The sequence below is a fragment of the Vicugna pacos genome, chromosome X, assembly GCF_048564905.1.
Source record: "Vicugna pacos chromosome X, VicPac4, whole genome shotgun sequence".
In the NCBI taxonomy this organism is placed as follows: domain Eukaryota; kingdom Metazoa; phylum Chordata; class Mammalia; order Artiodactyla; family Camelidae; genus Vicugna; species Vicugna pacos.
In genome coordinates, this window is record NC_133023.1 from 105,516,117 (window position 1) to 105,530,855 (window position 14,739).

At 36.3% G+C, this 14,739-nt stretch overlaps 1 protein-coding gene across 2 annotated transcripts in view; it reads right to left on the reverse strand.

The window, feature by feature from the left end:
• The window catches only part of CD99L2 (CD99 molecule like 2), a 94,087-nt gene that overhangs the window by 34,676 nt on the left and 44,672 nt on the right, over positions 1 to 14,739 (reverse strand). For both annotated transcript variants that reach the window (XM_072956501.1, XM_072956500.1), the window contains exon 2: positions 5,665 to 5,727. In XM_072956501.1, the coding sequence (XP_072812602.1) occupies positions 5,665 to 5,727 (63 nt within the window). The remainder of the gene's footprint in view (positions 1 to 5,664; positions 5,728 to 14,739) is intronic.

Sequence of the window (14,739 nt, forward strand, 5' to 3'; positions counted from 1 at the left end):
ATCCTCATTTCCGTTCTATTGATCTACATGTCTATCCTTATGGCACTACCACACCTTCTCGATCATTCTAGCTTTGTGGGGTCCGGCCCTACTAGTCACAGTTTCTGGAGAAGCCTCATGTAGGGTTAGGGTTAGCGTTACGGTGTCTCTGAAGCTCGGCAGGTTCCAGTTCAGGAGAGCATGCTCCTTATGTGCCTGCTGAACCAGTTGCTCCGTCAGAGCCTGAGCCTGCCGTGATGTAGAACATGAGCTTGGATCTGTGGACTTTTAAAGATACTATTAACTACAGATTTTCTTTAAATGGGATTTATTATCATCCATAGTTGAGATGAGAAAAGCCAAGCTACTTATCAAGGAATTAGAATAGTAGGTCAACTTCATCAAAGCAGGGAGCTCCTAAAATAAAGGCTTCAGTTTCTGTGAAGCCTTTCTCCAAATGACAAATTTAGAAAGAATTCTTTGATGCTCAGCAAATGCTGCCAGCAACACTGCACCGCTGCCAGGAGTGCATCTTTAGAATGTGTGCCACAACCAAATGGTCAATGAAGCTGGTCAGCATCCCCTAGGCGTGGCTTAATGATGGTGCCACAGCATTCATGAGAAGCTTTAGTTGGCAAATGCAGAGCTAGGGTCCCCTGTGAGATGATTATACATAGGAAAAGGGAGAGATGAGAGTTGGGAGGGGAAGAAAAAAAGAGGTGGAGAGAGAAGAGGAGAGATGGAGGGAAGGGGAGAGTGAAGAAAGAGGAGACGGAGGGACAAAATTCTGAAAGCAACATGATGAACCTTGGAAACGTTATGCTAAGTGAAAGCAGCCAAACATTAAGTCCAAGTATTCTATGACTCCATTTACATGTCTGGAACAGGGAAATCCAGAGGGTTGGAAAAGAGATCGGTTGCCAGGGGCTGGGGGGGGAGGTGAAGAGTCAGGGGATCAGAGGGTAATAAATGAAGGGCACAGGATTTCTTTTGGAGATGATGGAAATGTTCTAAAATTGACTGTAGTGATGCTTGCACAACTGTGTGAATATGCTAAAAACCACCAAATTGTATATTTTAAATAGCTGAGTTGGATGGTATGTGAATTTTTTCTAAATAAAGCTTTTAAAAAAATGTTCCAGGAGTCCCCCTTGTCCTTAGAATAAAGCAGTCACTGTGCCCTATAAGACTATATGATCCAGCCCCGGCCAACTGTTCTTTTCTCCAGCATTCTCCACACTCTAGCCACACAGGCCACCTTCCAGGCCCCAGAGTCAACCCAGTTCTTTTCTGCCTCAGGGCTCTTACACCTAAGGCCTTGGCCTTGAAGGCTCTTTCCCTGTTCTTGCATGTCACCTTTCCTTAGGGAGGCCTTTGCTTGCTTTATCTAAAATAGCCACTCCTTTTTTGGGCCCTCCCTGCCCCATCACCCTATTGTATTTGCTCCAGAGGACTCAATAATATCCAGAATTATATTATGTACTATCTACATCCTTGTGGAGAAAATAGCTCCATGAGGGCAATGACCTAGTCCACATGGTATGCCCAGAACCTGGACTAGTGCCTGGCAACAAGCAAGCATTCAGTAAACATTGTTGAATGGATGAATGAAGGCCACGTACAAATAACCTGACCAAGGTGTCAGGGATTCTTTAAACAAGAAACGTACAATATACAAAGGAGAATATTCTTCCCCAGAAAAACAGCTGAGCCAAAGAGATGGATGGGCCTATCTCTTCGAAACCTCAGCTGCAAGAAATGCAAGCTAAGATAGAGAAAAAGGATGGCAGAGTGATGTGGTCTTGAGGGATGTCACTCAACCGAAGACACCATGTGCTGGTGGTCTTATGGGTCCCAGACACACTGGCTGATGGATGCTAACAAAGATCAAATGGGCTGGCACACAACTGAGAATGGGATATAAATATCAAAAAGGCCTCTATCAGGCAATCATCTTACCTCAGAGACCCAGCCACAGTAAGTCTTTCCAATCAAATCAGTCAAAGAACAATAATAATGGCTGACACTTACTAAACACTCATTTTGTACCAAATTTTCTGCTAAATGCTTCACAGGGGCCACCTCATCTAACCATTGTAATAAACCTAGAAGGTTATCATTAACCTCATGTAACAGATGAGGAAACTGAGGTGCAAAGAACTCAATTAACTTGCCCAAGTTGACAGTTAATAAGGGTAGAGACAGAGTTCAGACACAGGAAGTCTAACTCCAGAGCCCCTGCCTTTCTTAATTCTGAGTATCAAAGAGATTTCACAAATTCATTTTAAAAAGACAAATAACTTGGATTGGAAGAATTAATATTAAAATAGCCATACTATCGATACCAATCTATAGATTTAACACAATCTCTATCAAATTATCCAGGATGTTTTTCCCAGAACTAGAACAGATAATCCTAAAATGTATATGGAATCACAAAAGACCCAGAATTGCCAAAGCAATACTGAAAAAAAAGAACTAACCTGGAGGAATAACCCTCACAGACTTCAGACAATACTACAAAGCTACAGTAATCAAAACAGTGTGGTACTGACACAAAAGCAGACATAAGGATCAATGGAACAGAATAGAGAGCCTAGAAATAAACCCACACACCTACAGTCAATTAATCTTTGATGAACGAGGCAAGAATATACAATGTTGGGAAAACTCGACAGCCACACATAAATTAATGAAGGTAGAAAATTCCCTCACACCATACACAAAAATAAATTCAAAATGGCTTAAAAGCTGAAACATAAGACAGGACACCATAAATCTCTGACAAGAGAACACAGGGAAAACATTTTCTGACATCAATTGTAGCAATGTTCTCCTAGGTCAGTCTCCCAAGGCAATAGAAATAAAACCAAAAATAAACAAATGGGACCTAATTAAATTTATAAGCTTTTTCACAGCAAAGGAAACCATAAACAAAATAAAAAGACAACCTATGGACTGAGAAAAGGTATTTGCAAACAATGCGACCAATAAGGGATTAATTTCCAAAAACAAACAGCTGATACAAGTCAATATTAAAAAAAAAACCCAATCAAAAAATGGGTAGAAGACCTAAATGGACATTTCTCCAAAGAAGACATGCAGATGGCCAACAGGTACATGAAAAGATGCTCAACATTACTAATTATTAGAGAAATGCAAATCAAAACTACAGTGAAGTGTGACCTCACACTAGTCAGAATGCCATCATTAAAAAGTCTACAAATAATAAATGGTACAGAAGGTGTGGAGAAAAGGGAGCCTCCCTATACTGTTGGTGGTAATGTAATTATAAGTTGGTGCAGCCACTATGGAGGACAGTGTGGAGGTTCCTTAAAAAAAGTTAAAATAGACTTACCATCTGATCCAGCAATCCCACTCCTGGGCATATACCTGAAGGAAACTAATTTGAAAAGACACATGCACCCCAATGTTCATAGCAGCACTACTTACAACAATCAAACATGGAGGCAGCCTAAATGTCCATGGACAGATGACTGGATAAAGAAGATGTGGCATATTTATACAATGGAATACTACTCAGCCATGAAAAGGAATAAAATAATGCCATTTGCAGCAACATGGATGGACCTAGAGATTATCCTACTAAGTAAAATAAACCAGAAAGAGAAAGACAAATACCATATGATATCATTTACATGTGGAATCTTAAAAGATGATACAAATAAACTTATGTAAAAAACAGAAACAGACTTATAGTCACAGAAAACAAACTTATGGTTACCAATGGGGAAGGTGGGTAGAGATAAATTAGGAGTTTGGGATTAGTAGATACAAACTACTATATATATAAAATAGATAAACAATAAGGTCCTACTGTATAGCACAGAGAACTATATTCAATATCTTCTGATAACCTATAATGGAAAAGAATATAAAAAAGAAAAAATATATAACTATATATACAGTTATATATAGTTTAGATAGATAGATAGATAGATAAATAGATAAAACGGAATCACTATGCTGTACACCAGGAACTAACACAACATTGTAAATCAGTTACATTTCCAAAAATGTTTTTAAACTAAAATAAAAAAGACAAGCAACTTGGCAGAAAATGGGGAAATGATATGAACAGATAATTCACCAAAGAGAATGCGAATGGCCAAAAAATAGATGACTTTTTCCCATCATATTGGTAAAAAGTTTTTGGTAAAATCTGGTGATGGTGCAGGTCAGGAAAAAGGTACTCTTATAACAGTGTGAGTGGGAGTATATGTTACACATTCATTTTGGAAACAATTTGCCAGAATCCATTAAAATATAGACTACATATTCCCCTTGGCCTGACAGCTTCACTGTACTTGGGCACAAAGGATACAGACAAGAGTGTTCACTGGATCCCCACTTACAACTGTGCAAAAGAGAATCAAACCACATGTCTGTCAGTAAGAAGTTGCATCGCTGGTCATGGCCAAAGCCACTTCACTGGAATGCCAGCTCTATGAAGCACAGGTTTGTGTATGAGATATAGATATTAAATGTAGTAGGTTGAATGGTGGCTCCCCCAAATAAATAGCCAAATCCTAAAATCCAGAATGTGGGAAATGTGACCTTATTTGGAAAAAGGGTCTTTGAAGATGTAATGAAGTAAAGATCTTGAGATGAAATTATTCAGGATTATCCAGGTGGGTCCTAAATCCAACAAAGTGTCCTTATTAGAGACCAAAGAAGAGAAGACACACAGATGAAGGAGATGGCCATGTGAAGATGGAGGCAGACGTTGGAGTGATGTAGCTGCAGGCTGAGGAACATCTGGAGCCACCAGAAGCTAGCTTAGGCAAGGAAGCATTCTTCCCCTACGGTCTTCAAGTAGGAGCGTGGTCCTGCCAACACCTTGATTTTGGACTTCTGGCCTCCAGAACTGTGAGTGAATAAATTTCTATGGTTTTAAGCCATCCAGTTTGTGGTACTTTGTTACAGCAGCCCATACAAAGGAAGCTAACATAGACAAGATATATTCACTCAGGTACTCAATACACATTAAATTTTTTTAAGTTGTGAAATAACAGACATAACTAAATGAAGAAGCCCTACACATGTTATGAAAAACAAAAAAACACCGAACAATCTATGTGTACAGATGTACATAACAGCAGAGAAAACAAATTGGAACCAGCATACCCCAAAATGACTTAAGCAGTTGTAGGATGGAGAGGGATCAAGAGAAATCTCAGCTTTACCTTCTAAGCATTAATGCATATTTTTAAATAATGGTTTAAAACTTTTCTCTCGAAAACATTTCAAGATGACAAAGCTCAGCATTTGAGAGATTACACATAGACACCATTTTAAGAACAGCCATTATAAAAAGATCTAAAAAGAGAAACAAATCCCTTATTTGCTTCAAAGTACCTTTTTATGAGCTAGAAAAAGATAGTCCTTGGAGGCCACTGCTGGTGTGTCACAGCAGTAAGGGCTATGACTTAAACTGGAGAAAATCCCATACCAGTTATTACACATATTTGGTATTCTCCACAAAGGAAACAAAGGAGTTTAAACATTCAGATTTTCTTTTCAATAATGCATTTTATAATAACCATATTATATCTAATCAAGTGAAATACAGGCCACCTACTTCTTTCTTTGAATGGGTATTCTGAGTGGGTAGTGCATATTAAGCACTATTATTTGCTTTTAATACTTTGATTTACTACTCACGCTTTACTGAGGAAGTTGCTTTCACTGCATCCTTCAGACTGAAATCATCAGAGTCTCCAGATCCTACAAATTAAAAAAAAAAGCTTTTAAAATTTAAGTATCTTTGCATGAAGCATAATAATACTGAAATTCTCTTGTAATGGTATCTTCCCTCTAGACAGTGTCATGAAGGTAATGCCACAAAGGGTGATAACTACCATGAATTACAAATAGAAGAAACACGAAATTGTAAAAGAAGACATCTAAATCATTAAGAGTGGGAGAGGGAAGCAAGAAAATATACGGTATTTTTTTTTCTTTCTTTTTAAAATTTTTTGTTCTCGGTAGGATGGGATTGAGATCATGTTACTATCAGTTTAATAAAAACAGTTATAGTAATGGGCTAATAGACTTACAAAAAAGGGCAGCCACAAGCCAAAAATTTACAAGGGAGTCACAAAAACTAAATAAAATCCATGATAATACAAAGGAAAATTACCAAATCACAAAAGGAAGAAGAAAGGAACAAAGAGAAAATACCAAGTCAATGGCAGAAATAAGTTCAAAAAGGCAATAAACACACATCTATCATTAATTACTGTAAATGTTAATGGGCTAAAGACTCCAATCAAAAGACATAGAGTGGCAGACTGGATAATAAAGCAAGAACCTGCAATATGCTGCATACAAGAGACCCACTTTAGGGAGAAGGACACATATAGATTGAGAGTGAAAGGATGGAAAATGATATTCCATGCAAATGGAAAAGCCAAAAAAGCAGGTGTAGCAGTACTGATTTCAGACAAAATAGACTTTAAAACAAAGGCCATAAACAAAGATAAAGAAGGGCATTTTATAATGATTAAAGGAGTAATACAAGATGAGGATATTACACTCGTTAATATATATGCACCCAATATAGGAGCACCTAAGTACATAAAACAATTACTAACAGAGATAAAGGGGGAAACTGATGTGAATACAATCATTGTTAGAGATTTTAACACCACATTAACATCACTAGACAGATCTTCCAGACAGAAGATAAATAAGGCAACAGAGAAATTAAATGATAAAATAGAAAAATTAGATTTGGTGGATATTTTCAGAGCATTACATCCCCCCAAAATAGGATATACATTCTTTTCAAGTGCACATGGAACATTTTCTAGGATTGATCATGTACTTGGGCACAAAAGAAGCCTCAGCAATTTTAAGAAGATAGAAATTATCTCGAGCATCTTTACTGACTACAATGCCATGAAACTAGAAATCAACTACAGAGAAAAAAAGGAAAGCATGGAGATTAAACAACATGCTATTAAAAAAAAAACCAATGGGTCAATGATGAAATCAAAGTTGAAATTAAAAAATACCTTGAGACAAATGAAAATGAAAACACAACCACACAAAATTTATGGGACGCAGCAAAGGCAGTGCTAAGAGGGAAGTTTATAGCGATACAGGCCTTCCTCAAAAAAGAACAATCTCAAACAAACAATCTAACCCACCAGCTAAAAGAATTAGAAAAAGAAGAGCAAAAAAACCCAAAAGTCAGCAGAAGGAAGGAAATAATGAAGATCAGGGAGGAAATAAATAAAATAGAGATTAAAAAAAAAGAAAAAAATCAGTCAAACCAAAAGCTGGTTTTTTGAAAAAGTAAATAAAATCGACAAACCTCTGGCCAAACTCACAAGGAAGAAAAACGAGCACAAATAGCAAAATAAGAAAGGAAAATGGAGAAATTATAACAAATAACATAGAAATACAAAATATCATACGAGAATATTATGAAAAACTATATGGAACCAAACTGGATAACCTAGAGGAGATGGACAAGTTTCTGGAAGCATACAGTCCACCAAGACTGAACCAAGAAGAAACTGACCACTTGAGCAAACCAATCACTAGAAATGAAATAGAATTAGCAATAAAAAACCTCCCTACAAATAAAAGTCCAGGACTGGACGGCTTCACCGGGGAATTCTACCAAACATACAAAGAAGAAATCATGCCAGTCCTTCTCAAACTCTTCCAGAAGATTGAAAAGGAGGGAATACTCCCAAACTCATTCTATGAAGCCACCATCACCCTGATACCAAAACCAGGCAAAGACACTATCAAAAAAGAGAATTACAGACCAGTATCACTGATGAACATAGATGTAAAAATCCTTACCAAAATATTAGCAAATAGAATCCAACAGCACATAAAAAAGATTATACATCATGACCAAGTGGGGTTCATCCCAGGGACACAAGGCTGGTTCAACATACGCAAATTAATCAATGTAATACATCACATCAACAAGAGAAAGGACAAAAACCACATGATCATCTCAATAGATGCAGAAAAAGCTTTTGATAAAATTCAGCACCCATTTATGATAAAAACTCTCACCAAAGTGGGTATAGAGGGAACATATCTCAACATAATAAAAGCTATATATGACAAACCTACACCCAGCATAGTACTCAATGGTGAAAAACTCAAAAGCTTCCGACTAAAATCTGGGACAAGACAAGGATGCCCACTATCACCACTCCTATTCAACATAGCCTTGGAAGTCCTAGCCACAGCAGTCAGGCAAGAGAGAGAAATAAAAGGGATCCAAATTGGAAAAGAAGAGGTAAAAGTGTCACTATATGCTGACGACATGTTACTATATATAGAAAACCCTAAGAGGTCCACACAAAAACTACTAGAAATAATCAAAGAATTCAGCAAGGTAGCAGGTTACAAGATTAACGTTCAAAAATCAGTTGCATTTCTTTACACTAATGATGAATCAACAGAAAAAGAAAATAAAGAAACAATCCCCTTTAAAATAGCACCCAAAGTAATAAAATACCTAGGAATAAATCTAACCAAGGAGGTGAAAGACTTATACACAGAAAAGTATAAAACATTGATTAAGGAAATTAAAGAAGACTTAAAAAAAATGGAAAGATATCCCATGCTCCTGAATTGGAAGTATCAATATTGTTGAAATGGTCATCCTGCCCAAGGCAATCTACAGATTTAATGCAATCCCTATCAAATTACCCAGGACATATTTCACAGAACTAGAGCAAATCATAATAAAATTTATATGGAACCACAAAAGACCTAGAATTGCCAAAGCATTACTGAAGAGAAAGAAAGAGGCTGGAGGAATAACTCTCCCAGACTTCAGACAATACTACAGAGCTACAGTCATCAAGACAGCATGGCACTGGTATAAAAACAGACATATAGACCAATGGTACAGAATACAGAGCCCAGAAATGAACCCACAAACTTTTGGTCAACTAATCTTCAACAAAGGAGGCAAGAATATACAATGGAATAAAGACAGTTTCTTCAGCAAATGGTGTTGGGAAAACTGGACAGCAGCATGTAAATCAGTGAAGCTAGAACATTCCCTTACACCAGACACAAAAATAAACTCAAAATGGATCAAAGACTTAAACATAAGGCAAGATACAATAAACCTCCTAGAAGAAAACATAGGCAGAACATTATCTGATATACATCTCAAAAATGTTCTCCCAGGGCAGTCTACCCAAGCAATAGAAATAAAAGCAAGAATAAACAAATGGGAACCTAATGAAACTTACAAGCTTTTGCACAGCAAAGGAAACCAGAAGTAAAACAAAACGATAACCTACAGAATGGGAGAAAATTTTTGCAAACGGTGAAACCAACAAAGGCTCGATCTCCAGAATCTTTAAGCAGCTCATACAACTTAATAAGAAAAAAACAAACAACCCAATTCAAAAATGGGCAGAAGACCTGAAGAAGCAATTCTCCCACGAAGAAATACAAATGATCAATAAGCACATGAAAAAATGCTCAATATCACCAATTATCAGAGAAAAGCAAATCAAAACTACAATGAGGTATCACCTCACACCAGTCAGAATGGCCATCATTCAAAAGTCCACAAATGACAAATGCTGGAGAGGGTGTGGACAAAAGGGAACCCTCCTACACTGCTGGTGGGAATGCAGTTTGGTGCAGCCACTGTGGAAAACAGTATGGAGATTCTTCAAAAGACTAGGAATACTCTTACCATATGACTCAGTAATCCCACTCCTGGGCATATATCCAGAAGGAACCCTACTTCCAAAGGACACCTGCATCCCAATGTTCATAGCAGCACTATTTACAATAGCCAAGACATGGAAACAGCCTAAATGTCCATCAACAGATGACTGGATAAAGAAGTGATGGTATATTTATACAATGGAATACTATTCAGCCATAAAAATGACAACATAATGCCATTTGCAGCAACATGGATGTCCCTGGACAATGTCATTCTAAGTGAAGTAAGCCAGAAAGAGAAAGAAAAATACCATATGAGATTGCTCATATGTGGAATCTACAAAAAAAAGAACATAAATACAAAACAGAAACAGACTCATAGACATAGAATACAAACTTGTGGTTGCCAAGGGGGAGGTGGATGTGAAGGGATAGACTGGGAGGTCAAAATTTGTAGATACTGACAGGCATATGTAGAATAGATAAACAAGATTATACTGTATAGCACAGGGAAATATATACAAGATCTTGTGGTAGCTCACAGTGAAAAAAAATGTGACAATGAATATATGTTTGTTCATGTGTAAGTGAAAAATTGTGCCCAACCTGCAATTTGAAACAATATTGTAAAATGACTAACTCAATAAAAAAAATGTTCAAAAAAAAGTATTGATCATGGAAGCAACCTAAATGCCCATTGACAGATGATTGAATAAATAAATTGTGATACACACACACACACACACACTGGAATACTACTCAGCCACAAAAACGAATGAAACAATGCCATTTGCAACAACATGGATGGACCTAGAAATTATCACACTAAGTGAAGCATGTCAGAAAGAGATATGATATCACTTATACGTGGAATCTAAAAAAATGAGACAAATAAACTTATTTATAAAAACAGAAACAGATTCTCAGACATAGAAAACAAACTTATGGGGGGAGGGTATAACTCAAAGTGGTAGAGCACATGTGTAGCATGCATGAGGTCCTGGGTTCATGAGGTCTGGGTTCAGATTCCAGTACCTCCTTTAAAATGTAAATAAATAAACCTAATCACCTCCCCTCCACCAAAAAATAAAAAACTAAGAAAAAAAAAAGAAAAGAAAACAACCTTATGGTTACCAGGGGGAAAAGGGAGTGGGGAGAGATAAATTGGGGGTTTGGGATTTGTAGATACTAACAACTATATACAAAATAGGTAAACAACAAGGTTCTACTACACAGCATAGGGAACTATATCCAGTATCTTGTAATGGCCTATAATGAAAAAGAATATGAAAAGGAATATATATATGTGTGTGTATATATATGTATGTATAACTGAATCACTATGCTATATAGCAGAAATTCACACAATATTGCAAACTTATTATAGTTCAATAAAAAAAGTATTGATATTGGTGGGTAAATGTCAAAGGGGCACAGGACCAACTGGAAGAGTTCACAATAGCTAAAGCTGTTAACAATTTAAGCAACAAAATACAGTATTGGACTACAACCTGAAGTATAAAATAAATATCCATGAATCCATGCTGATATAAACAATTGAACAGAAACATAAAAGGGAGAGAATAGAAGAATTTGAATTAATTTATGTAGATATTTCTCCTTCAAGGAGGTGACCCATAAGTCCCACTCCATAAGTGTTAACTTCCTCCCAAGATTATACTATGAGAAGGTGGAGGGGGTGTGAAGAGAAAGTAACTTTGGAGAAACCTGACAAATACTACATCAGCCAGGTGATCAAGGTTAACATTAACAGTGATGAGTGATGTTGACGGTATGTACCCTTGATACGATATGATGAGAAGGGCACTTCACCTGTGTGGTCTTCCTCTCAAGGAAATATAACTCCACAACCCCAGTCTAATTATGAGGAAAACATCAGACAAATTCCAAATGAGGAGCATCCTACAAAATCCCTGAATAGTACTCCTCAGAACTGTCAAGGTCATCAAAAACAAAGTTTGAGAAACTAGCACAGCCTGAAGGGCCTAAGGAGATGTAACGATGGAAAGTCATGTGGTACCCTGGATTGGATCCTGGAACAGAAAATGAACTTTAGCTAAAAACTAAGGAAATCTAAATAAAGTACAGACTTCAGTTAATAATAGTGTATCAATGTTGGTTCATTAATTGTGACATATATACCATGCTAATATAAAATGTTAATAACAAGGGAAACTGGGTGTAGAGCATATGAGAACTCTTTGTGTTAGCTTTGCATTGTAAGTCTAAAACTGTTCTAAGTTTATTTTTAAAAATCCATTTCCTATAGCAAAAAAAGGGTAACCACTAAAAGAAGGGTTATAGGATATATAATGTCTAAGTCATCCAAGGGGAAAAAAAAAGGTCAACACCAACAAATAAAATTCAATTCAACAAAAGTCACTAAACAGAAAAAGAAACAAAAACATGTTAAACAGAAAACATGGACTTTAATATAAGAATGTATACAATCATATTAGTAAAAAGTGAGTGTAAACAGAGTAAATCTATCAAAAGATAAATGGGATTAAAAACTACGTTATGCTGTTGACAAAATATACACTGAAAATTTTATATAATAGAGAAATATATACCAGGTAAATGCTAACAGGAAGGAAACAGATGTAGCAGTATTAATATAAGACAAGATAAAATTCAAGACCCAAACCTCTAAACAGGAAAAGAGCAACACTTTTTGGGAATAAAGCATATAATCCACCAAGAAAATAAAAGTCATACACTTAATAACCTAGCTTCTAAAATTCTAAAGTAGACTTTTGCTTCTTGCTATGATGGAGTAACTGGTATCAGATTAGCCTTCTCATCATAAACAACCATAAACCGGACACAGCATGAGGCAACAGCTTTCAGCATTGAACAACAGGCACTGAGACTGTGGTCCCTGAGATCAGGGAAACCATGACCACTAAATCCAACAAGTGTTCCTGGACTGAATCCTGAACCTATAAAAATCATCATTGGGTCAATCAGTGAAATCTGAATGAGGTCTGTGGACCAGATGGTAATATTGGATCACTGTCAATTTCCCGATCTTGATGGATGTACTGTGGTCGTGGAGAAGGGTATCCTTGTTTTTAGGAAATACACACTGAAGTATCAAGAGGTAATGGGCATCATGTTTGCAACTGATTCTGAAATGATTCAGAAAAAAGTATTTGGAGATACACACACACACCAGAGCAAATGTGGTAAAACTGGGAAATCTAGGTGAATAGGAATTCCTTGTATTAGACATTGTTGGAACAACTGGTGAAACCTGGAACCTGAGGATTAGGGAGTATTAAATGGATCAACATTCATTTCCTGATTCAGATGGTTACATTGAGGATATATAAAAGGATGTTCTTGTTTGTAGTAAATCCAACTATGTTGTGGGAGGAGGGATAATAGGGCATGGTAAATAACTTATTCTCAACTTATTAGGGAAAAAAGAAGTTCTTTGTACTATATGTGAAAGTTTCTTATAGGTTTATAACTATTTCAACATTTAAAGAATTAACAATTTAAATGTGCATATTTATCAATCCAACAAATGTACTTCTAGGTACCTGTTACAGAAAAATACTTAGACATGTACCCAAAGAGATATGTACAAGGATGTTCACAGCAGTACTGCTTACAATAGCAAAAAGAAATAGAAACCAAGTGTTCAACAAAGAAGAATAAAATGAATTATGGTTCTTCAATACAATGAAATGTTCTATAACTGTTTAAAAGAATGAGATACTCAGTAAACTGAGACTAGAAGGGGACTCCCTCAACTTGATAAAGAATGTCTACAAAAAACCTACAGCTAACATACTTAAGGGTGAGAACCAAAAATTTACAAGATCAGGAAGAACATGGCAATGATATCCTCTCACCACTGCTTTTCAACATCATACTGAGTCCCAGCTACTTCAGTAAAACAAGGAGAAAAGGTATAATGATTGAGAAGGAAGAAATAAAACTGTCTTTGTTCACAGAGGAAATGACCATCCATGTAAATATTCCAAAGAATCCTCCAACCCCCCCCAAAAAAAAACCCCAGAAAAAACTCCTGGAACTAATAAGTAACAACAGCAAGGTTGCAGGATAAAAGGTTAATACAAAAGTCAAGTCAATCGATTTCCTACATATCAGCAATGAACAAATGGAATTTGAAATTAAAAAACACAATACCAATTATATTAGCGGCCCCCCAAATAAATATCTGATATAAATCTAACAAAATATACACAAGATCTATATACAGAAAACTATAAAACTCTGATGAAAGAAATCAAGACAACTAAATAAATGGAGTCCATATTCATGGATAGACTCAGTACTGTCAAGATGTCAGTTCTTCAACTTGATTTATGGATTCAATGCAATCACAATCAAAATGTCAGCAAATGATTTTGTGATTGACAAACTGATCCTTAAGTTTATATTGAAAAACTGATTCTTAACTATATTTGGAGAGGAAAAATACCCAGAAAATCCAGTACAACATTGAACAACAACAAGAAAACAATGCTGGAGGACTGACAACTACCTAACTTCAAGACTTTCTATAAAGTTACAGTAATCAATATAGAGTGGTATTAGCAAAAGAAGAGACAAACAGATCAATGGAACAGAGCAGAGAACCCAGAAATAGACTCACATAAATATAGTCAACTGATCATTCACAAAGGAGCAAAGGCAATACAATGGAGAAAAGATATAGACAAAGGCCTTACAAGGTTTCACAAACATTAATTCAAAATGGGTCATAGGCCTAAATGTAAAACACAAAATGATAAAACTCCTAGAAGATAACACAGCAGGAACAGATGACTTGGGTTAGGCAGTGACTTGTTAGATACCACCAAAGGCATGATCCATGAAAGAAAAAATTGTTAAGCTAGACTTCATCTAAATTAAAAAGTTTTGCTTTGCAAAAGACATTGTCATAAGAGTGACAAACCACAGACTGGGAGAAAACATTCGCAAAAGGCACATCTAATAAAGGACTGTTATCCAAAATATACAAAGAGTATTTAAAACTCAACAGTAACAAACAGCCCCATTAAAAAATGG